Source organism: Ictalurus furcatus, chromosome 8 (genome assembly GCF_023375685.1).
Source record: "Ictalurus furcatus strain D&B chromosome 8, Billie_1.0, whole genome shotgun sequence".
NCBI classification, from domain to species: domain Eukaryota; kingdom Metazoa; phylum Chordata; class Actinopteri; order Siluriformes; family Ictaluridae; genus Ictalurus; species Ictalurus furcatus.
In genome coordinates, this window is record NC_071262.1 from 8777802 (window position 1) to 8803846 (window position 26045).

General features: G+C 35.4%; 2 protein-coding genes across 4 annotated transcripts in view; both read left to right on the forward strand.

Moving 5' to 3' along the window:
- The window catches only part of tlx2 (T cell leukemia homeobox 2), a 13911-nt gene extending 256 nt beyond the window's left edge, over positions 1–13655 (forward strand). Inside the window, exons 1-4 of one of the 2 annotated variants that reach the window (XM_053631641.1) lie at positions 1–925; positions 7431–7668; positions 12862–13042; positions 13570–13655. The exon at positions 1–925 is cut by the window's left edge and continues 254 nt beyond it. In XM_053631641.1, the coding sequence (XP_053487616.1) occupies positions 454–925; positions 7431–7668; positions 12862–13042; positions 13570–13581 (903 nt within the window). In that variant the 5' untranslated portion in view covers positions 1–453 and the 3' untranslated portion in view covers positions 13582–13655. Of the gene's footprint in view, positions 926–7430; positions 7669–12861; positions 13135–13569 lie in introns of those variants that run through there. The other variant, XM_053631639.1, reaches the window with a different exon arrangement.
- Positions 13656–18670: 5015 nt separating this feature from the next.
- Positions 18671–26045, forward strand: part of npm1b (nucleophosmin 1b) — a 32363-nt gene continuing 24988 nt past the window's right edge. Inside the window, exons 1-4 of one of the 2 annotated variants that reach the window (XM_053630626.1) lie at positions 18671–18785; positions 19206–19288; positions 20488–20607; positions 25943–26036. In XM_053630626.1, coding sequence (XP_053486601.1) covers positions 18737–18785; positions 19206–19288; positions 20488–20607; positions 25943–26036 — 346 coding nt within the window. In that variant the 5' untranslated portion in view covers positions 18671–18736. The remainder of the gene's footprint in view (positions 18786–19205; positions 19289–20487; positions 20608–25942; positions 26037–26045) is intronic. The other variant, XM_053630627.1, reaches the window with a different exon arrangement.

Below are 26045 nucleotides of genomic sequence, written 5' to 3' on the forward strand. Positions count from 1 at the left end.
GTTGCGTTTGCCAAAGCCATGCGGTTTCCTTCTGTGCTGGTTATCTGAGTAGTTTTTGCTCAAGGCAACTTATCAACTCGTCACAAGGAATTAACGGTTAGTAAGGATACATTATTTTTTCCCCCCCGCTGTGATCTTTTTCCAGGTTTCGAAAATGATTCAGACGAAATGCGAGAAGTTGGTGGATAATTTAAACTGAAAGCCTTGTCCGGGGTGTCTGACAGATGCGATGGATTCGCTCTGATTTTTTTTACTTAGGCTACAGGCCAGTGAGTTTCTTCCATCGAATGGCTGCAGCGCACATTTTTAGGGTTGCGAACATTTCGAGGGAACACATTTGCTAAAAAATCCGCTTTAAACATTGGGAATTACGACCCGAAGTGAAGGAATACGTCCAAACCGCGACGCTCGATCACCGAGGCTTTTGCGTCCATACTGACCGAAACCGCGAAGATGGAGCACACGGGTATCGAAGAGGTGAACCAAACTCACCAGCAGCACGAACCCATCAGCTTCGGCATCGACCAGATCCTCAACAACACGGAGCAGCCGAGCAGCTGCATGGTGCCGAGCCGCGCGGGAGACGCGGACTACCAGCTCGCGCCCAACGTGTACACCAACGGGTACGGCGGCGTGTACAGCCCGGCATGCTCCATGGCACCCGGCCTGGGAGGCTCATACAACGTAAACATGAACATGAACGTAAGCATGAACATGAACGTAAATGTCAGTTCGGGAAACGCGGGGGGCGTGATACGTGTACCAGCTCACAGGCCCATGCCTGCTGCACCTCACCCGCCTCCCTCTGCACATCCACCAGGCATCGCCGCTGGCTTGCCAACCGTGCCCAGCATGGGCAGCCCGTCCACCTTCACCTTCCCCTGGATGGAAAGCAGTAGGAGATTTGCGAAAGACAGACTAACTGGTAAGGGTTTTTGTAATTTAAGGAGGTTTAATAAGAGTACAAATATCTGCAAATAACAACGGAAATATCACGGAATAGGCCTAATGTCACACGTTTCATATAGTTATATATTAAATCTGAACTTAATAACACGACTGTAACAAAGTAGCAATCTAATACAATTACTCCTAATAATTTAATTAGTAGATTAAAACACCACCAGCAAAACTACCACCACCACCACCACCAATAATAATAATAATAATAATAATAATAATAAAAGATTAATTAATTATATATTGTTAGAACATGCATATGGAGCAGCTCTCGTTTTATTTAATAAAATAATATATATCTTTAAATTCGGCCTTGTCCTATATTCAACCATATTCATTGAAATCTAGCACTAGGCCTTTCATTCAAATTGGAGCATAAAATTATCTTGCTTTAGGCCGTTAAAAAATATATAATTTCCACTTAAAATATTCCGTATGTGTTTTGTTTTGGATTAAGAAGTCCATAAAAAATATCTGTATAATGGTTGAGTGTTTAAAGCCTAGCAAAAGCATCAATAATTTTACTTCGACATACCTAATGTGCTGTAATTTAATTAAAGTATATTCCTATGTATGTATATATCGTCAGAGGATCATCTGCAGATTTATTTATTTTTTTGCCACTGACTGCATAAGCAGGGATGGTGAGAGGCGCTTTATAAATTGACATGCTTTGCCCAGTGTTAGGTTTACGCAAACATCTACGTACCAATAAAAATATTTTTTACTCTGCAAGAAAAATCAATAAGAAATTGTATTTTAGTTATATCGAATATAGCTTCCATGGGGAAACCCGTACCTCCACCATGGTGTCAGGGCATTTATCATCCATCACATTAGGCCTCCCAGAGCTGCAGTAATAATAATAATAATAATAATAATAATAATAATAATAATAATAACAACAACAACAATAACAAGAAGAAGAAGAAGAAGAGGAGAAAGAAGAAGAATAGTAACAACAACAACAACAACAACAATAATAATAATAATAATAATAATAATAATAATAATAATAATAATAAATATACATATATGACAATCAATATTGCTTTGATATTGTTTGTTTGATTATTATAGAAGTAATTAATTGACACCTATCTATGTTGTTTGCATATAACAACATTTTAGTCAACTAGTTTCGGAATATAGGTGTGTGTATTTTGTTTCAAATTGGTATTAAATGTTCTATCCAATTCTAAGGCAGAATGCAGTAACCATTTAAAATAACTGATCTGCGTTTTAAAAAGGCAGTATGAATAACGCCAGAATATGATAAATGGTGCAGACAGAGCAGACCTTGTGCCATGTGTGTGTTTTTGTGTCTGTTTCTCACTCCGGCGCGAGCTCGCTATGACGTCACCTATATTAAGATGAAAATGAAGAACAATATGGATTTCTCCGCATAAAATATTCACAGAGCCGCTCTATTCTCATCAATTATTAAAATGAGAGAATGATATGTCAACTGGAAAAGCTCTCTTGTAAATATGCTTATCAATTTTACTCATAGTCACTTTGGGCCACTCGTTTAATATGTTTTATCTTTGCCCAATCTTTGAATGGCTTTTTGAATGGTGTTGCGCAGTGCTGTTGTGTCTTTTACACTACAGTGAATTGTGGCGAGCGTTCATTTTCTGTGGTTATGTTATAGGGATTTGTAGACTCGAGTCTCCGATATTTTTAATGCGACGTGCCCTTTTTATTGAGATAAACATTATTCTTATTTAACACAGGAGACCTATGAGCTTTTATACAGTTTCAACACGTTTATGTGCCTATACATTTGCTCAAAATTTAAATGTTAAATGTAAAAGATGTACGGACACATTCAAACGCCTTTGTTTTGTTGTCCGTCCCGTCCCCCCCGTCCCCCCCCCCTCTTCCTTTCCCTTTACAGAAAAGTCACACGAGCTTCAAATGTAAAATTAAAACACTTCATATATTATGTTTTATTTTTGTGCTTGTTTTACATGATTCGTTTATTTTCACGTCATTTGTTTTTAACACATTAATAATAATAATAATAATAATAATAATAATAATAATAATAAAATAATATTTCACGTGATCAGTTATTATTCTCATGAAGGTAGTTGTGGTCACTGGAGCGCACGTGCAACAATTTAAATTTCAGGGCGTACCATTATTTTAAAAAATTTTTATGTGATCAAACATTTCTCACAATCTCATGTCAACCTATTATTCTAATCAGTCTCCAATTACAACCGTATTTATTTATTTATTTTTTAAAAGTGTAAATTCAGTAGGACTTTCTCCCAGCAGTGTTCTCCATCATCTCAAGTCGCATGTCCACATTTCACAACAAGTGTCCCACTAGGGCTCGCGGTGCTGCCTGAGACCTGATATTCACCGCGCACCGCACATCTCAGGACTGGGAGGCGATGAAAGGCAACACCACGTGTTTCTGTTGTTAATTGACTCCTTGGCAGTTTGCAAGTTTATTAAAGCGCAGAAAAACATAAACAGCTCAGTCAATAAAAATAGGTTTGTCTCATGAAAAGGACAAACTCAGAGCGGCGTTTATTTTTTCACGAGGCATAAACGCATTTAAAATAGAATTATTATAATAGTGTGTGCGTAGTGCAATGAACAAAACCTTGCTTATTGATATGGCTTGCATTGTGCCTGTATATTCATACAGGAGCCTAGGAGAACAGTTTTCCTTGTAATATATATATATTTTCTGGTGCATTTGTGCTATAGCACACATATAGTTGCTATATAGTTAGTTACACAAATATAGTTGCTATAATGCTATAGCACAAATGCCGCACTATAGCAAAGCCAGGACACATCAGTTTACTGATTATGAAAGGGAAAAAAAAAAGAAATTGCACGCGATTAGTGCTCAGGTTGAAACGACAATAATAATAACACTAACCCATAAATACACGTAATGCAAGGCAGATAGACATTGCACAGTGCCACTGTCCGGATCTTGAGCGGACGTTGGATTGCAATTATTTAATTTGTACTCGATATTTCACTAGAGGAAAACCTGAACGCACATCCTGGTGTGCCTTTGCAGAGCATAAACAGCGACGAATACGAATACCCACGTTGTGTTTCAATACCCCCCCCCCCCCTCCTTAACACCCCACTGCATCCATTATATGTATATTTATTAGATTGCTACAAAGGTAATATTCGCCACGGGAAAAGGCGGGCGTTGTCGCATGAAGGTGATATCGCGTCGAAGTGATTTTATTACTGTCCGCATATTCTCTGAGGTAGGATTTGATATTTTTTGATGTGCCGACGTTAAATTCTATTACACCGACATATCATTTAGAATTCCCTCTGCTGTCGAGCTCGCAAAGGGCTCATACGCCTTCGTTTCCAGCTGACCCGTATATTTATTTGCGGCCGCTCTGCGATATAAAATCTTATTGTTCACACCTGACACTGAAAAAAAATACAAATAAAAAATAAAATAAAGGAAACGCTTTCTTGTGAAACACCTTTTCTATTTTAATTCAGATTGCACCTTGGTAAATCCGAAAATCGCATCAAATGAAGATATGTTTACAGTTTAAATTCTATACCATAGCGTTTACGCTATTTTTGTTCCTAATTCATTATCATTTCAATTCAAAGCCTATTATTATTATTATTATTATTATTATTATTATTATTATTATTATTATTATTATTATTATTATTTTCTACCATGCTGTAATTTAATTCAGTTGATAGTAAACGCTGTAATTTCACTATCATTCCTAGCTCAGTGTAATAAGTCATTATTACGCTCTTATCAAATTGATTATGTCGCGACCTTGACAGGCTGTCAGTCAGACTCAGCGCTGTAATTAAAAGCAATCAGGTTACATTATGTGCAGAATTGATGTGACTGAGCTTCTGATCACATAACAAGCCCGGTCACTTACCTTTTTCCACTAAGATGGACAGTGAGCTAATGGAAGTAAACGGCGGGCGAGATAGACTCAGGTTCATGTGTTTAAAATAAGAATCCTATAATTGGACAGCAATTTTGCTTCCAGTGTTTGATACCTAAAAGTATTTCAACGGCAAGAACTTAAAGGTCAGACGTAAAACCTAAACCTGGCTTAATTTCTTTTTATAACTAAAACAGACCCAGTGTCAGGTCTTGTACCATTCTTTCCAATATGGTCAGTGTGAATAATGTGAAAGGAGTTCCTGTCTGCCTGCATCAGCTTGTGCAAGGAAACTTCTGTTACACATGAACGTGTCTGTATGTAGAAGATCGTTTTGGTAAACAGACTTTATAGAAGCTTGGTATTAATCCTACACTGGTTCAGATATCACACTGTTAGCAGAAAACCAGTAAAGTTCAAAGTAGTATGCTCACATCACATTTTCCCCTCATGCTAGTTCTGTGTAGGTCAGTTATCTATAGGTCTAAAGTAATATTAAATATAAAATCAATTTTTGTTCTTGGCTGTGGATAAACTTATAGACATAGATCACGGCCAAAAAAAAAAAAAAAAAATTTCCCCAGCCCCAAAACATTAAATATTTCAATAGTTTCTCAAATAGCTTCTTTATTAGCTGCTCCAGTGTTAACATGAGAACGCTTTTGGGAAACTCGGTCATGCACCAGTAGGCTGTTTAAACGCTGAATTTCAGAGCAATTATACAGTGCATCTGACATTTTTAGGTTAAATTACAAAGCTACTGCACTCTCACCACACCCCCATTGCAAATGTTTTGCACCATTAACCCACGCCAAGGATTCTTTAAGGGTTCATTTAATAATTAAGTGTTCTTACCTTCCTAAAAAGTGTTCTTCTTGGGAAAGCTTACTGATGGAGAAACACTGTTGTACGGTTCTACGTAGAATCTTTAAGTGCTTTTTTCCCCTTCAATTTCTTTAGGATGGCATGCGTGAACACAAACAATAGATATAGAATAGAAAATATTTACTCTCTAATCAATGTCAGTACAGTTTTGGTCAATGATTGATGATGACACGTTATCATATTATGCACTACTTTATGTTTTCAGTGGCTTTTTCCAGACTTTTCTTTCTTTTCTTTTTTTTTTAAAGGCTTTTTCAAGCTTTCAGTGCAAGCGGTGTTAAAATGCTGAAATCCACTCCATACACTGCATGTTGGATACAATCATGTATTCTGCACAACATAATTTTTTAACTTGATGTTAACAATGTATACATTATTTATTTATTTGTTTGTTTGCTTGTTTATTAATTGCATGTCTTTATTCTGTAGGGCTATACACATTGCAGTAAATATGTAGATGTATTAAATACTAGTTTTTAACCAGAACATCAAAAAACATCAATTTTGCCTGCCTTTTTCTGAGCATGAGTACACACACACACACACCACACACACACACACACACACACACACAAACACAAACCATACACACACATACACATAAAGAGAGAGAGAGAGAGCGAGAGAGAGAACCATTAAGTGTGAACAAGACACAAGGTTTAAATGTAGAGAAGCTCATATCAGTTACTCACTGCTGTCAGTGAGCAGGGCTGGGTTTGTGTACGTGCTTCACCCCTTAACACAGTGCACTCTTGATAAACCTGAACAGGCTGTTGATGAGCACTCGGAAGGCCTTGCTGTGCCTGGGGCTGTCCTCATGTCTCTACAGGGCTACAGGCCCTGAGAGCCTCATCTCTAGGAAACTCAGCCAGTTTCCTCCCCCCATGGTCAAGTTAGCAAAGCAATATAACTTTAGTTCACATATATGTCAAACTGTGTGTGTCCAGGTGAATACCCTGCTTTACTACAGAAATATCCACTCAGAAACAGACTACTGGAGCAAGCAACAAGACATAAGTCTCTGAACCTCCAGGTGATCTGCTCTTATGCACAAATTTCTCATGAAGTTGGGAAACAAATATTGCAAATTAATTTTTAGCCAGAGTGTCATGTGAACCCCTACTCAAGCTATCACACCATACATATTAAGTATATAAGTAGATAAATGTTTTAAGTATAATAATAAAAAAAAAAGACTTTGTAGTCCTGTTTACACTCTCAAAAACAGAGAGTACCATTCCTTGTTGCTGGGGTGGTACCTTCAGAGGTACACCATTTGTACCTTTGGTATATATATATTTTTTTGACATAGAAAGGTGCATAAGGTGTACATTTTAAACCTATATTCTAAAAGGTAGTACCTTAAATCTTTTTAAAGGTACAAGTGTAAGATACAAATTAAACTCATGTTTTTGTGAGAGTTTACTAAAAAGTACTACTTTTAATATGAAGATTTGTATTTATTTATCTATATACAAATGTATTTATTTATTTATTGGCTACATACATACTTACATACATACATACTTACTTACATACATAGGCTACATACATACATACATACATGCATACATACATACACGCTTTATTAATTAACAAGCAGTTTACTGTTGCTCTCTGATGTTTTTAACACTGCACATCTGTGTTGTTCATGTTTTACAGCTGCTCTCTCTCCGTTCTCGGTAACGCGGCGGATCGGTCACCCGTACCAGAACCGCACGCCGCCCAAGCGGAAAAAGCCACGCACGTCGTTTAGTCGCGTGCAGATCTGCGAGCTGGAGAAGCGCTTTCACCGCCAGAAGTATTTGGCCTCCGCAGAGCGCGCGACACTCGCCAAAGCGCTCAAGATGACGGACGCGCAAGTCAAGACCTGGTTCCAGAACCGCAGAACCAAATGGAGGTGTGTGAACTTGCATTCATTCATTCATTCATTCATTCATTCATTCATTCAACGCACCTCTTCCAGGACAAATAGTTAACAGTGTCTAATATTCAGCATAGTTCCTACAGAATAAATGAATGAACGAACTAACAAGTAAACTGAGTGTTTAAAAAATGTAATGGCATTGTAAATGCAATGCATAAAAATCTATTACTAAAAGCACCCTATTACTACAAACACTATGAGTAAACAGTTTACCAAATACACCAAGATCCCCCAACAACAACAAAAACAATAAACAATGTTATAGGTCTACTAAGGAAAATAATATTGGCTATGTTTTTTTTAATTACAGTTGTAGTTCCATGGTTGGCATGGACAATTATGAGGGAGCTTAACACAGTGTAAAATGTGTTTTAGTGAACAAAATTGCTCAATTTAGTAAATATTTCTTAGGGTATTCATTGAGGCAAGCTTTTCATTTTTCACATATATTTGAAGTTTGTTTTTATGTGAGAAAAGCAATAAATTTTACATTGAGCCGCTCCCATACCCTTGCCCCCAGGTCAAGTCTTTTTTAAAAAAAGACTGTAAATAATAATAATAATAATAATAATAATAATAATAATAATAATAATTTTATTATTATTATTATTATTATTATTATTATTATTATTATTATTATTATTATTTTTACAGTGATAAGCTTTTTCAGTGATGTCTCTAGCTTTTTGGGATATAGAAAAAAATATAACGTCCTAAAAACACTAGGAATAGAAACCTATCTGAGTGTTTGCTAATACTGATTTAAGCTGTCAAATATTTGCTTAATTGAGCTACACTTAGCAGCACTACCCTAGTACTATTTCTTTAACATAAAGAAGCATTAGGCATAAATGTAGAACATGCTAGAACATTCTAGCATAAAGAAGAAGTGATAGGATGATTTTACAGTTTAGGATGTTAAAGCACATATATAAATATTTCACCCTGTTTTGATCTTGCTAATAATGATTAGTCCTAATATATATGAAACAAATACATCTTTTCTATATTCAAACCATAATACATAAAGTCTTAAATGATACATTTTTAATAAATGAGCAATCTAAATGTTATAAACATGTTATTAGACAGACAAATAGATAGCGATAACCACAGATCTGCCTATTTATGTAAATGAAATTGTAACTTTGTTTTGTTTGTGAACACTACAGCCAAATATCTGCATGTCTCCCACTCTGAGATTACATAAGGAAGTGCTGACCTAAACATGTGTAATGAAGTGGATGTAGGAGAAAAAACACTTTCAAGAATCACAAAGTGCAGCTTTAAAATTTAATTTGACATATGAGAAAAGTGCTGCAGGATACAAATGTAGCCTATGTAATGAGTACAATAAAGAACCGCAGCTTTTAGATTTGAATAATTTGTTAACATTTGGGCTCGATCAAACTGATCCCCTGTTGGCAGTAAATGTTTGTGTTTCTTTTGCACCAAGTCAGATAGCTCTCTTGCCAAGCGTGAGATTCATTGAAAAGGGCCTTTTGTGTCTCATGGTAAAACAACACTTTGGTTTTGCTTAGCTCTGCTAAATGTTTTCCCTTCATTTTCTTTGGACACCAATTTCCTTGACCAAGCAGAAGTGCTGCAGCTCTTAAAAGCTTATGTTCAAACTTGCTTTCTAGTGCATTATGGAGCCCATAGGTCTGAATAATTGAGTGTATGTCCATCCTTTCGCTTTAATCCAATCAACCTGTTGCTGTTGGCTCTTTTAGGACAAATGAGTATGCAATCTAATTAAGGCCAGGCTGACTTACCTTGGTTTTTATCAACGAGCTACAGTGGGCAGCCGAGCTGCTGCTGAACCTGATGCATTTATAATGAAGCTGAGTCATGGCCTTTAAAGAATTAAAATAGATTAAAGCCATTTTGATGTGTCAACTCAATAATATATCCTTCTCTATTTCATTTAGACATTAGTGGGATCAGTTGTTCGCTACTTAGGTGAAATTAGTAGGCCATAGTATATGAATTTATCTTACATATAGAGAAACGTGATAACTTCTTTTCACCTTACAAGGTATTCGTTATATTACCGTAAATTTTTTTCATTCAGATATGTGGAGCAAATACATGGAATATATATATATATATATATATATATATATATATATATATATATATATATATATATATATATATATAGTCTTTGATATATACTACATAAATATCTTATATTAAATACTATTTGTTATATGATATTATATGTACTACTATAAAATAATGAGATTGATTTTTACTTGAAATTAAAAAAAAAAAAAGTTAAATAAATAAAGCCGGAAATATTCTTTTGATATAGTTTCATATCTAAATTAGCTTTTATCAGATTACATATTCTACATACTGTACTGTATATTTATAACTAAACTCCATCTCATTACTGCTTCCCAAACTGGCAGTCTGTGCTGCTGAAATATTCAAAAGATAAAGATGTAATTGTTCTCTTGTACAATCAGAAATCTAAGACCTAAAATTATGCTATATTTACTAATTTTGTCATATCTGAATAATCAATGTGTTTCTGTAGTGTACTGCCATCAAATTCACTACAACAGTTGCTTAATGGAAGCTGCATGGATATTACAGCATTTTAGATCAGCATTTTTTTGGAAGCATCTCCCAGGCAGTTTCTAAATTATTAACAGTATATGAGAAGTGCTTATCTTGGCCTAGACCCTATGTATGTCACATAGTTACCTATGTAGAATTTCTGATATTGAACAGAAATATTGTTATCTTAGTCCACCAAAGTAAACACCACAGAATGTTTTCAACATGTTCACATCCTCTATGTATTTATGTATGTTTATGCCATAAATATATTTCTCATAGTTTTTATTCTCACACTACAAGAAATTATTATGTACAGTGTCTCCATAACATGTACAAACAGGATCTAAAACAAGCCAGAAAAAGTCTACATCAAATGATCCGTTGCAAGAGCTTTCCGCAGGCACGTACCATAGACTTATTCAGTTCTAAAGACGGACCTTGCGTAATGCTTCTAATGAAAGCCTAATTATAAAAACTACATTTGCACATATTTTATTCAAAGTATAAATAATCAACATGCTTTGTTTTTTATTCAATTTATTCATCTAAGCATGTATATGTCATCATGTATATATATATATATATATATATATATATATATATATATATATATATATATACACCCACACACCCACACCCACACCCATATATATATATATATATATATATATATATATATATATATATATATATATATATATATATATATATATATATATATATATAATCAATATAAATACATATATCTCTGAATTTTCATTACTAGCTTTTACTATTATCTATATCATTTTTAGTGTAGTGGTAAAGCCATGAAAACAAATGTGCAGAGCGAGTACATTAGCAATCACACACAAACTGCAACTGTACCATTTTTTTTATGTCTATACAAATATGTTTAAAAAAATACTGTACATTCTGTATTTGTGGACTGTAACAGCAAAAGTACTGGAAATATTCCACTTTGTCATTCCTACTTATCTGTTGTTGGATTGGTTACACCACTGCCAATCATTATTTGTATTGTTTGTTTATTTTGTTTGTTTAACATTTATTTAACCAGTGCAGTCAATTTGAGATAAAAAAAAAAGTTCATAATGTCTTTTACTAATGAGTCTGACCAAGAAAATGACAATATCTCAGATAACATTCAAGCATAGGACATAACTTAAAAACACTAATGCAAAATAATTCAAAACAGGAGAAATCATACTGAAACCAAAGACTCTAAATAGCTTCAAAATTGACAAATTGATTGCAGATTCAGATGTTTCTGATGATGTGACAGACATTATATCTAAAAGATGTCTTACTGAATTCAGATCTCACTAATGGCAAATCAAAATGAATGTGTCTATAAGAATGCAGATAATACGTAAAGCTATTGTATGTGCCATTGTAACAACACTGGCACATACAAATTCTTGTAGTGATTACTTTTATCAATTTGTAGTTAAGAGTACATATATTCCTATATACAGCATTAGTGGTTCTCCAGGTGGGGTCCAGGGAACCCCAAGGGTCTGTGAAGTATAGCCAAGGGGTCCGCACTTTTATGTTTATATATATATATATATATATATATATATATATATATATATATATATATATGTATATATATATATATATATATATATATATATATGTATATATATATATATATATATATATATATATATATATATATATATATATATATATATATATATATGATAGTGCTTTGCAAAAGTCTTTGGCAACCATTTTTATTCTAATGTACATAATGCTTATTTTATGATTTCTGCATTATTGAGCCAGTAACAAAAATCATTTGAGATTTCATTACTCTTCCAACAAAAATGAAATGTTACAGAAAAATGTTTGTATGCCCATAAAAAAAGTAACATATTCCAATATAGACCACTGTTCAGACATAATGAAGGCTGTCTAGGATCACCTGCCAAAAACAGAAGCAAATGCATCAAAGTCAAACCACTGCTCTTTATAGTATATGTAGAAACGTTGCATTTTTAAGGCATCTATGCTCTCTAGCATTTCTGTATATGCCTAAGACTTTTGAACAGTGCTGTATTTATTATTGAATTATTATTAGTGTGTTTTACCAGTCATTTGAATTTATTGGGTTTAATCCACACCTCAGCAACTCAAAAACTAGTAACCTATAAATTCTGTCAACTTGGGCCTAATGTGTTCTGTTGTTGGAAAGTTCAGTAATAGAAACGTTCCCCAATATATAATTAGGATATTATTTTGTATATTCGAATAATGAGACTAATGTTTCAAAAGACGGATTATGTTCATAAAATAAATGGGCTGAGCTGGTCCATGAAATTTCTTTTACAGTAAAAGGAGTCCCTGGCTGTAAAATGCTTCAGACCCCACTGGTATTAAGTGAATATTAAGTATCAAGTAAATATTTAGTATTTTTTTTTTTTCAGATATGTACAAATAACAAAACTTTAATGTTCAGAGATGCTCATTGCGTATACTTGCAACTTTCTAAAAACATAAAAACGTAATAATACCTAATATAATTTTTAAACACTACACATTGTGATAAAAGTTGTATTTAAGTCTTCTCTTTGTCTCTGCTCATAGGAGACAAACGGCTGAGGAAAGAGAGGCTGAGAGGCAGCAGGCGAACCGTTTAATGCTTCAGCTCCAGCAGGAAGCTTTCCAGAAGACGCTGAGCCAACCACTCCAGCCTGACCCTCTTTGCCTCCACAACTCATCTCTGTATGCGCTGCAGAACCTCCAGCCATGGGCCGAGGACAACAAGGTGACCTCCGTCACCTCTGTCGCTTCCGTGGTCTGACCCACACCTCCCCCATTTGTATTGGCTAATGAGGATTTTATAGGCAGGGTTTAATAGGATTATGGGACGCAATTTAGGGGATCATTTGGGTGGATCTCAGACACACATTTGGACTGGTTTCAGGAGCCTCAGTTCTAAGCCATAAGTTAAGCATATTTATTTTGTAAAGCTTTAGCAGAGATCTCACTTCATTCTGTCCTGCTCTCTGTTCTCTTCCAGTCATATATGGAAAGAATCGAGTCATTTAAATGCTTTATTTTATATGATGGTGTGGAATCAGCTTCCTCTTTGTAATGAGATAATACTGACTTGGAAGAATTGTGGGGGAGGTCAGTGACAAATGAGTGTGTTGCATTTCTTCATTCCCAAATGGACTGTAATGGAGGTTGAAACCCAACACACTCCTTTTTTTCTGATAAATATTGTTACTCCCACCTGAATCTGGTCATTAGTTCATCGCTTACACTCCGTTTTTACTCCTTTTCCTTCAGCTGCCCGTATAACAGAGGGCGGCATCCTGTTGTCTCTTCCAACCCAAAAGCGTGGATGAATTTCGCCCATCAAGACGGCTGTTTGTCTACGTGCCATCTGGCATCAACGAGGCCGACTCAACCACTGACTCGTTTGTTCTTGTTGTTTTGCTTTGAGCTCCGTAAGATGTATTTGTGATGCATGTTCACCGCGTCTCTTGTGTGTAGACTGGGACTGAAGACCTGGAGTTCTTCTTCACTTGAACTTTGCAAGCAACTACAGAAGTGCTCCCTGTGTATTCTTCATGATATAACATTCAAAAGTTGTTTTATATTAAACATGATTGTGACTTCTCAAAAGGCTATCATTTTGAATCACATTTTTACTGCGTCTACCTCTGTCCTTTGCTGAAAACTGATAATGAAAACCAACAGATAATTGAGCAGATAACTGAAGTGAACAATACACTTACTCTGTAATGTTTTCCAGTATCGCTGTCTGTAGCTAGGAGGCTTTGAGTGGGGTTGGTATAAAACCTGATATGGCAAGGTGTTTTGTTGCCTGTGACCCGTCTCCATCCAGGGCATGTGTGTGCTGGTAAACAAGTATTATCATCCACATTTAAAAGAAAAAGAAGAGTGAGTCAAAACAAAACATTTCCTCTCTGGATGCCACAGCACAGCGCTATCAGGGTTAATCTCATGAGGAGGGGTGCAGAGCTCCGCTGTATTCTCTGCACCAAATGAGCCTTCACACTCCACACTACACATGGCTGCCTCTCCCAGGAAATGCTGAAGAAGTAAACTGATTAGAGGAGTGTGTGGTGTGCAGTCCGTGGCCCACAGCAGAGAATCCACAGCAACATAAATCACAGGCTGCTGCTTGGATTGGAAAAGATACTATATTTAATAGAAATGTCAGTGTTATCTCTATAAAAAAAATAAAAATAAACCAGCTTTCTGGGATAATCCTTTTCTAAACAATATTTAATCTTGATAAAAATTATTCACTCAATTAGTTCAGTCAAAATATTTAAAGGTTAACATATGAAGATTTGTCTGATTAAAAAAAAACTCTTTTCAAATATCTCATCTCTTCTTCCTGAAAATCTTTGCAATGTTCAATTTTAAAGATTACTATTAGAAAACATTACAGATATTAGATATTAGGGGAAAACCCCCAGAACTCTTCATGGTTCTGTATAGAAGTCAGCAACTGAGTGTTTCTTTATCAAACAGGCTTCCAATTAGATCCCCTTTAGAAAGCTAAGAACCCTTTTTAAAACAATACTGTAAATTATTATTATTATTTTTTGTTAATATAAAACTGAACAGATTAGTGATGGCACTGACGTAACATGTCAGCATCTTTAAATACTAAAAAAAGTTGAATATTTGTAAGAGTGCACTTTTTATATTTATTAATATTATTTGTAAGCACTTCATTATTCATATCCAAATCCCAGTATTTTAAAAAGTGATTTAATGATTAAAAGCACAAAGTCTGTTTACTTTCACTTGATTATTTCCTGTTACTTTAGTTAAAACTCATTCCAAAGTCCAGGCCTTTTCACATCCTGATGTTATTCATCCACAGCAGTCATCTGTAGTTAAATTAAACATGGAAAATTTAATTGTAAAATAATGTAAATGTTTCCTCAAGCTATTAAACTGAGGTGCTATGACCTCAGCTGATCTCAGCTGAAATTTTTCTTACAAGAATTTTCCATCCAGGATCGGGATTCATATTTCCTTAATTTCCATCATTTGAAATGTTGAACACAGCAAAATCCCCAGTGATCACTTACCATCTACGGTGCAGCTGGACGCAGATAAACAATGGAGGCGTTAATTCACTAGTTGCAATTTTACTGTGTGTTTGGCAATGGCTTCATAAATGTATAACGAATTGAAATTGTTTATTTCATATGCACAAATAACTATTTATTTGGACAATGTGTCTAAATAGTCAAAAAAATTAAATTCAAAACTTTTATACATCAAAACATGAATTAAAGATTTAATACATTACCAGGGGCTGAAAGAAATGCTTTATGTAAAACAAATGCATCCAAAACCTGTCAAAACATTGTATGCATAAACAAAAATAGATGTATGGTTTGCAGGTAATTACAGCTATGTCCTCAACTGTTTTCATGTTGAACTGTAGCATGAAAACATTATTTATATTCCTTTTTAAAGTATCTCTATTGCTTACACTCACAAAAATACATAAGTTCATTTGTGCAGCTGAATGAAAAAAATAAAATAAATCAGTATGCCTTAGCTCGAGCTCTGCTCCGGGTTTGCAGTCAGATTGTTGTTGTATTGCCTGGTTTAGATTCTGTCAGTATAGGAGCAGACTGCCTGGTGATACCTCTTTCACCCCTATTTCCTCCTCTAGCCCTCAACTACTTTCATCTCACTGTCTCATTGCTGCCATTGCGACATGACTTGGATCCCTTTACAAAAAAAAAAAAAAAATCCTTTTGCTCACTATTTTCAAAACCTGGTATTGTGTTTAGCTACAGGTGTTGTGAACTTCTCCTTATCTCCGAAGGTGTGCTCTCCCCCACCCCCCCCAGTCTATATAATGGTCTTCACAGATTTCCATTAAAACAGTAAACACACAAAGCAGTCTAAAGTAGATATTCATGTTTTCAGACACTGCAGGAGTAAATCAGTCCAACCAACAGTGCCTGGCCTAGTGGTGGAATGGTATTTTAAAAATCACAGTATGATAAGCATAGAATCCAGTATCACTGTTTCTCATATATTGTGATATGTAAGCATAGGCTTGTCAGTACAAGTAACAAGTTATTTGGTTACAGAAAACGTTACCATTTTATACAGACATTTCAAGCCATCACACAACCTCCAGGAGTACAATACTGATGATCTTTTTTTCTCCATCTTGGACATCTTGGCACACCTGAGAAATAATTTTGTCATTATCTGTCCCCATATACTATAATATGAAGTATTTTAAATGATCTCATTACTGTATACTCTGCAGTATATAATCATACCCCTAATGTGACCCCTTGTGCTCCTTGTAGTACATTGGTTTCACTGTTTGATTAATTGATTTCATAATGTAGAAGGGCAATTAAGGAAGAATGAAATTAAAGGCTCATCACACACTGAAAAAAATAAATGACTAAACTGACAGTAATTTTCTGGGAGCAGAGTTGCTAAGCAGTTACTGTAATGAATATTTTCAGCATTCTTACTGCATCATATGTCAAAAGTAATGGCACCTTATATATAACTTATACTGTATTATAATGCAGTTAAAAGGATTAAAGGTTTAGAGGATTATATATTGGTATTCTATTACTGTAAAAAAAAAAAATACTGCTGCAATTTTAGTTACACTTTTGCTTTCTCTATCATTGCCAAACATGCATCTTAAATACATTTTTGACAAAGTAAGAAATCCTAACATTAGAACCTGAGAACAAAAGTATGTGAATAGTCAAAGATAAGATATTAATTTACACAAGAACATAAGAACATTATTTTGTATTGTATAATCAGGAAATACAATATGAAATTGCTTGCATGAAAGGTTACACATTAAGAAACTGAACAGTCAACAGATCTCAATCCAATTGAACACCTGTGGAGCAACATGTCAGACAGAGTTCTCCACCGCCATCATCAAAACACCAATCACCAAACACCAATATATTAGTTTTTGGAAGAATGGTGTTCATCTATCCAGTACAGTTCCAGAGACTTGAAGAACCTATGGCAAGGTATACTGAAGTTCTGGTGACTTGTGGTGGCACAAAACCATGCTAAGACACCTGTGAATTTACAGGGTGGATTTAGGGGTCTGACCCTCCTAATTAATTTTCCCAAAGAAAGACAAAGGGATGAGGGAAGGGATGTAAAGAATTGCATTGGTAAAAAGTAACATATTTTTGAGGTGACATGGTAGTGCCCTGTTTAGTGTTCCTGCTTCACATCTGCAGTCCCCAATTACAACACAGCACACAGGTCCATGAGCCAATCACAACAGAGTGCACAGCTCCAACAATTTTTAAGATTTGAATCTGTATTGTATTCTTCCAGACATGAATATATGTAAAAAAAAAAAAAAAAAAACCCCCCCAAAAAAACCAAACAAAAAAAAAAAAAACCAAGGACTTCAGGATACCTAAAGATGCTGTATTTATATTGATATTTTTTGAGGTAGGCTATTATTATGGCAAATTCATATATTTTTATAATCTTTATCATCCTTCTCATCGGTATTATCCTTTCAATGCTTCTAATTGGCTTCAGTAATAATCTGAATCAACTGAATTCTAGACAGAATTCAGAAGAATTACATTTGATGTATGTATGTATGTATGTATGTATGTATGTATGTATGTATCAATGAATGCATGTATGTATGTATGAAAGAATGTATGTATGTATGAAAGAATGAATGAATGAATGAGTGAAATTTTCCTTTTTTCATTTAAATATTGTGAGGATGTAGGTCAATATAAACATGAAGAAATATGAGAGGTAAAAGAAAACTGTGTGCTGTGTGTCTCACTGAACCTGCAGAAAAGCTGCAAAAACAGGTCTTGAGTAGGTTATGAATGACAAGCACTTGAATATAACACTACACCAGCATGTACCTGCTCTGTTCTGCACTTCATACCTGTTACTCAACCCTGCTTTAACGGCATACCATGCTAAATACCTCTACTGTGGAGAAAACAATACACCACCTTTATCCAGAACAGCATACCAGTATAGTAAATAGTGTTCTGCACAGACATAGATGGTAGACTAAGGCAAGGTAATAGCTTCAGTACTGTGTGAACATCTGTGCAAAAAATACCACCTTTTTAAACAGAATTTCAATATGTACAGAAGAATTAATAAAAGAAATTACAAAATAAAAATTTAAATGGCAAAATGAATTACGCAACAATACTAAACAGATAATCTTTTTGTTTATTTTGCTTTAACATTCATTTTGTTATTCCGCCATCTAGTGGATAAATACAGTACATTACACATTTCCGAGAAGCATTATAAAAAAGAAGACACGGGCCGCCAACAGGACAGCAACACTATTGGACAATAGCTCATCAATCTATCCTATACTGCTCACGGATTAGTTCGCGTAGCCGTCAATCATGAAGCAAGGCGTTACTTCCAAGACGTTTGTGGCGCAAACATGGCAGAGAACCTTAAAGACCTCAGCAGACCTCAAATGTTTTTATTTGGTGAGCTCCTTCAGTGTCCTGTTGCATAACCGTTTTAGCTTACTAAATATTAACTTTCCGCCAGCATGCAACCTGGTAAAAATATGAAGCCTATGAGAAGTAACTTTACATGGCAAATGCTAGCTAGCAAGACAGTTAGCCTAATTTGCCTTTGTTTTTAGCCAGTCAGCTAGCATGCAGAAACATAATGTGGAGTATATATATGTATATTTACCGAATATATTTATTTTGTAGGGAGTTTTGTATGCACTCACTTTTACTGTTTGGTACCAGTGTTTATAATTCTGTGCAAGGTTAGGTTATCTTACACTGGTTCAGGTCTGTCGTAAAGCATCGAGATGTTTAGCTTGAGAATTGCATTCTACAGTTCAGGTGTACTGAGTGCTGATGATTGTTGTTGTTGTTGTTGTTGTTGCACAGGCTGTGTGCTGAAGGCTGATAAAAAAGAGCACAAAGTCGAGGTAGACGATGATGAAGTTGACCACCAGCTGTCACTGAAAGCGGTATTTTTCCAACCCAGTTGATATTTAATATTTAGACACATGTATGATTCATATATTTAGATCAGAGGTTCTCAAACTTTTGTAACTAAAGCCTCCCCTATCATTTGGCGCACCCCCCCCCCCCCCCATTTTGGAAGAGACCAGGTATAATATTGATCTATTCTATATAAAATCTCCCTATATATAACCTAATGTTTTTGTACTTTTAAAAACATTACATTTCATAACTTTTATGAAATTTAACTTATATGAACTAGGCTGTAATAACGTGTACTATTTAACATATAAAACATGTTGCATTACATTCATCTTACGTTCTAAAAACAATTGCATGCTAATGATGTAAATTGGGAGGAAGGGCGCGTCTCGTTATCCATGACATGTTAAATCTCCGAATAGGACTGGTGACATTTGGAAGGTTGCTAAGGTTTGTCCTGACAGCTAGATAAAAGGCAGGCTAAGCTCCACCTCTCCCCAGAAAAAAAGAAAATACAGAGGGAGAGGCAACGTGGGGTTTTTCATTTATGCACATTCTATTTGAAAAGCAACAAAAATACACAGAGTACCCAAATGATGTCCTGTCTGTGTTTTTATTTATTTATTTATTTATTTATTTTTTAAACTATTTGCGCCTCCGTGTTTATAACCACTGGTATAATGCACATGTAGTTCAAGTCAGTTTAATCACCGTTCAAAATTAATGCTCTACCTATATACAACTGTTACCATAGTAACATAGACTTAGAGTCGCATACTGTAGTGAAACTCAGCTTCATTATTAGTAGAAACGCAGCACAGACGCAGGTAATTCACACTCGCACATCTCTCTCTCTCTCTCTCTCTCTCTCTCTCTCTGTCTCTCTCTCTCTCTCTCTCTCTCTTTCTCTCTGTCTGTCTAATCCACAGCTAGGTGTGCATTGCATGATTTTAATGCACGCCACTTCAGGTTGGACGGTTCTTTTCCTCCACAATCGTGGAATGCACACCTAGCCGTGGATTATCAATTACTTAGTGTGTTCTTGACAAGGATTCAGAGGTTTTATAGGTATTTAGTTAGTTTTGTGTATATTGCAGGTTTGATTGTCCCATATAATATTCAAGAATTCACAAAGCATTATGCAGAAATGAATGTTTCTCATGTTTCCCATAATTCATGTAGTGCTTCAGTGCTTCTTTATCTCTTTTGCTTCTTTTCTCAGGTGTGTCTGGGAGCAGAAGCAGAGGATAAGTTACATACAGTGGAGATAGAGGGAGTGACTTACGATGGCAAGACGACCAAAATCCCTCTTGCTGTGCTGAAGCCATCTATTCTGCCTTCTGTAAGTATTTTACAGTATTTTACTTCAATACTGAATCAAGTCCAGTTTATAGACTGTCTTGATTGAGTCCATTTTCTAGCTAGGCAATGTGTACTGCATGGTTACTTAAGTCATTAGTGCTTTATAATACATGTACTACATAGTAATTAGGGTAGTGTTGTGGGATTAAAGGGACAGTACCATGTAAAGTATGTGAGAAAGCGAAATAGTGAGCTCCTGTTCTTGTACAAACTAGACATTAAAATCAGCTCTTGGATAAATTGTTTAAAAATCTGTTTATAATACGAATGTAAAAGACAGCTGCGTTGGAGATTTAGCTGCACATTTGTCTAACTCATTATGTGTTTGCAAAGACTGGTTACCAGGCTATATCTGTTATTCAGTGTATTTCCAATGTTTACCCCTTTAGTGTGTAAATTATTTATATGCATATCCATATTCTTTAGATTTTCTCTTTCTTTTTTTTAAATAGCATGATGTATGAATTTTGATTATGTCTAAATAGCAAATATTTAAAAGGTAAATGGATTGTCCATGAGTTATAAAAGGCTAAAACAGTATGCCTGACATATTCTAAAATAAATAACACTTCCAATGTCCAACATTTTTACATTCAGGTGTAAAATATGTAATGAAGAGAAAAAGTATAATTTCTGAATTTCTACATTTAGGGACTTTGGCATGATGCAAAGTAGAGGTAGAAATCTCTAGGCATCTCACGATTCAATTTGATTACGATTCAGAGGGATGCGATGATAAAACGATTATCGATGCATCTTAATACATAATTTTTTTTCTATTGACTAATTCGGCGAAACCCGCAAGTGTGCCAAATCGCCATTACTGGTGTGGTGATCCCTCCTCTGAAAATAATTTTGTACGACTCCTTTGTAGCCGAATTTTACAGCTTTTGTCTGTCATTTTTGCATAAACCAAATTAGAACAGAGACTTGTCAAAAATGTGTTATAACTGTGACGGTTCTCTCCTACAATCGTGTGTCTCTGTTATGTGTACGTTTCACATAATGGAGGTTAGGACAGATGCAAGTGGAGATAAGAGCTTTATTAAAGAGGAGATAGGCAGACAAATATAAATCATGAAATACAGGCATGGTCAGAACAGACAAAGGGTAGGGCTGCACAATTAACTGAATATTGATCTCAATTATGATTTTGACTCTCATGATTAGACTGATATTGACATTTAAAGTTCGTCCTCCACTCATAGAAAACTCCGCTGCATATCAAATCAAGTGCTTTCTAAACTTACAGCCAGTCACCATAGAGTGGCTCAGGGATGACTTCATTTTGTAATGCCGAAACCCAGAAACGAGTTAGCATTTTAGCCCTTCCGGGTTCCATCGTCCCAAATCAATGGATTTTTTGAATGGGGTTTTGGTTACAAGCCTGAAATAAGGTCTTTGGTGAACACAAGCTCAAAATATTTTCATGTTTTATTCTACGACATAAAATACACCAGTAAAACCCCACTCATGAATTTTTTTACGTTTATTGAAAAAGGCGGTTGCTAACTGTCATGTAATGAGGGTTTAGGACAGATGCAAGTACAGATAAGAGCTTTATTGAAGAGAGGTAGACAAATCCAAAACATGAGACAATACCCTGGTCAAAAACAGGAAAAAGTTCAGGCGATCGGCAAACGGACATAAACAAGGCTAAACAAGAATCCAACAACGAGGTCGAGAACAGGATCAACACTATGAGACGTGAAACTATGAACAACGGCTTGGTACACAAAAAACTCACGCAATACTTCGCACAGAACAATGAGACATGAGGGGTTTAAATGACAAACTTAATTAAGGGTGAACACAAAACAGCTGAGACTAATGATAACACATAAGGGAACAACCAATGACAATACAGGGGCAGAGACAGGACAGAAATCATAACAAATGCACATGTAGAAAGTAAATAAAGTCGAGCTCCAGCGCTTGCGCGAGGGGAAATCATGACAGCATGCCACAGACTGCCTGGGCGCTGCACTTTCGCGGTCCACCTTTTGCGTTCCGTCAACATTGTTATCAATTAACATTGAGTAAATCGAATATTTGAAATTTGTGAATCGATTCAAATTCGCCCACGTTCGCATCGTGATGCATCTCAGAATCTAATTTCCCCCCCATACTTAATGCAAAGAGGTAACAAATATCCATGTCCCTCCCCAAGCCAACCAAAAACTAGTTTAAAAACAAAAAAACTAGTTTTTAAAAAACTAAGGTGTTCAGTGGAGTCACAAAAAAATTATTTTTATGTGGAAAGCTAGTAATGATTGAGAAAAATAAATAATCTAGAGGACTACATTTGAGCTCAAGTGATTTGGAGGTGATTTCTTCGTATATTGTCCTAAAATATAAAAAAGAGCCTTCATTGACTTTTCATGAGTGTGGACACAATGCATAAAAGGTTTAATGCAAGTTTAAATGTCAGCACTGATCAGTATTTTTCTACTATGGTTGAGTTTCTACACAAAAACCTAATTTCTGTTACTGTAAAGCCATGCTTTTTTTTTTTTTAACATATTGAAAGAATGTGCCTCGTTAAAAGGTTGAGTCATGATTGATGGATCATCTGAGGGTTGGGCTGGGCAAAATCTCTCCATGACATCACCAATCACTCGTCCCTATTTAGCATTAGCTGTGGAAAACATGTCTTATTCCATAATGAAGGGGGAATGCAATGTCATATGGTTCTGTGTGCACAGATCTCAGGATTTTTATTTAATACCACATGTTTAGATGTGCTTGGTTTTGGTTGTGTAATTTCAAATTGTGTTTACAGGATAAAAATTGCTTTTGTTAAGCTTGTGTGTAACAACACAGCACTGATCTGACTGGGATACGTGAATGTTCCAGGTTGATATTGTGTGTCCTAGATATTTGTTTCTGCCACAGAGATGTTGAATTCTTGGATCTGATTGGCCAGAATGTGTTATTTAATTTTCTATAACAGCATGGCTTGGACATAGTGCTTGCTGCAATTCAATATTTTCATATTAATACATTTGTTCTCATATGTTATTGTTTCTGTAGTAAAAACTAATTCACAGGGATTTAGGGTAGACATTCCACATAATCTAAGGCTAATAATAAAAAGATGAATATAATAATAATTATTACTTAACATATATGTATAATCTATATAATTAAACATATATGCATATTCTGTAAGGAGATGTTTATTTAATGTTTATGGGAGGAGTCTCGGGGTGTCAGTGCTTTGTAGGCTTGTGACATTATGCCATTGTCCTATCGTGCGCCGTGACCATCATTACAGCGGGAAAAAATACTGGAAGCTGATTACTGGAAGTCAGCTGTAGCTGCACATCGATAATATTAATATTTAGTCAGTTTTTTTTTTTTTTTCATTTTTATTAATTGTCTGTTAACAATGATTCCAGAACTGAAGTTGGGACTTCAAAAAAACTTAACCAGGTATTAGATGTAACTAAGCTCATTATAAAATGTAAAAAAGTTATACAAATTATGCATGCATGTGGTCTGTGGTGAACAACAGTAGAGAAATGTGTAAGCAGAGAAATGAGGTCAAGTGACCTCATACAGGCAGGGTTATCACAAGAATATCCAAAATTGTAATTACACAGAAACGGATCAAAACAGGAGGTCAAACTCAAAACACCAAAACCAAGTAACACAGTAAAACGGAGAAACACGGATCAGAAACTCACTTTAACATGGATGACACTTCGCGTAGAAACAGACATAGGAGGGTATAAGGCCGCAGTCACGCCATGTCAGAATCACTGTAATTATTAGATGACAACCTGGACGTTCTACTCAGAGCTGTTCACGTCCTCAGACTCGGAATTAAATGAATCGGTGTGAGGGGATGATGTTGACAACTGCAAAATTACATTAAACTGTATTGTATGTCTTTAATTTATTTTCAGATTAATATTGCATTGTTAAGACATTGATAATAGTCAATTATACAAATTATTACACAGAAGTATTACGAGACAACTACTTAACTACATTTTACTGTTGAAGCCGCCACCGTTTTGAGTGTTTCCTCATGACGTTCCAGCGGTCAGGTGGTACAAGTCGGAGCGCTCCGAAAATTCCTAGTTTGCAAGTTGTAATTACGAGTTCTACGAGGACACGAACGCTTTTTACAGGTCGGAGTCTCGTAATTACGGTAATTGCGACATTGCGTGAACTCAGCTTTCGAACACAAACTAATCAAAGGTGAACAGAAAACAGGTGAGAACAATCAGCTTATAAAGTAATAGCAGGACAGCGGTGGAAACAAAACCAAATCGAAACACCATGACATACTAGCAAAAAGGCACATAGAGACTGAAAAGAAAACGACAGTATGCAGAAATGAGACACATGAAATTCTTTTTTGTCTTATTAACTTCATGAGACTGAAAAATGAGAGGCTAGTGAGGGATAGACTGTTTGTAGCTGCTCTAATGTAATTGTTAACAGGAAGTAATTTTCCTGGACATTCCACAATATTAAACGTGAATATACATGGTTAAATTGTGTGTTGTTCATTAATAAATTAAATACTGTAACCCATGACAAATTGCTGCTGTATAAGGAGAACAAAACATGTTGTTATTGGTAAATATTCAATTTCAGGGTGGTAAAAGTAATGTCACTTCATGTCGGCCCACGTTACACCACCCCATCGTTGATTATTTTCCAACACCACCACTCCCTGTCTTCTTTTATTCCTCTAAAGTGAGAGCACACACTTGTCTCTTACAAACTTTAAATGTCAAATAAAATTAAAATGTGCTTTTAATGAACCTAAATTACAGGCTACTGTCCGGCACTTACTCAGGAAGTGGTTGACATTGTGGGATGATTTTGGATAATAGCATTCTTTGTCTTGCTATGTAATGTAATTACACAGCTGTCATATAAACTTTAACCAGAACACTCTTGCATGCCATTAGCTGTTTACGTTCAGTTGCTATGGACACATCCTACCTTTACCTGGAATGTTCATTCAGAATCTTTGGCTGCATTTTGAGATTCCAGAAATGCTCAAGAATGTTTTGAAGAAGAGTTTGTTTAACTGTAGGTCCATTTGAGAATTACTGGTACGTAATGTTCAGAATGTCTCACAGCTTTCGAACTCAACAGGTTTGTGAAAATGAAGACTAAACATGAAGGATGCAGGTCCTTTCACTGTTGGGCACTACTGAATCACCCCCCCCCCCAACAAAATAACATCTGTTATTTATAACATAGATGCAATAACATGGTAATAACACTGAGATAATTAAATGGTAATAATCCCCCTTTCTGTGTGTTTTTGTTTGTTTGGGTTTTTTTAGCTAAGTTTAGGGGGTTTTGAAATCACTCCCCCATTCACGTTCCGTTTGCAGTCCGGAGCTGGCCCAGTCTACATCAGTGGGCAACATTTTGTCAGTAAGTTTC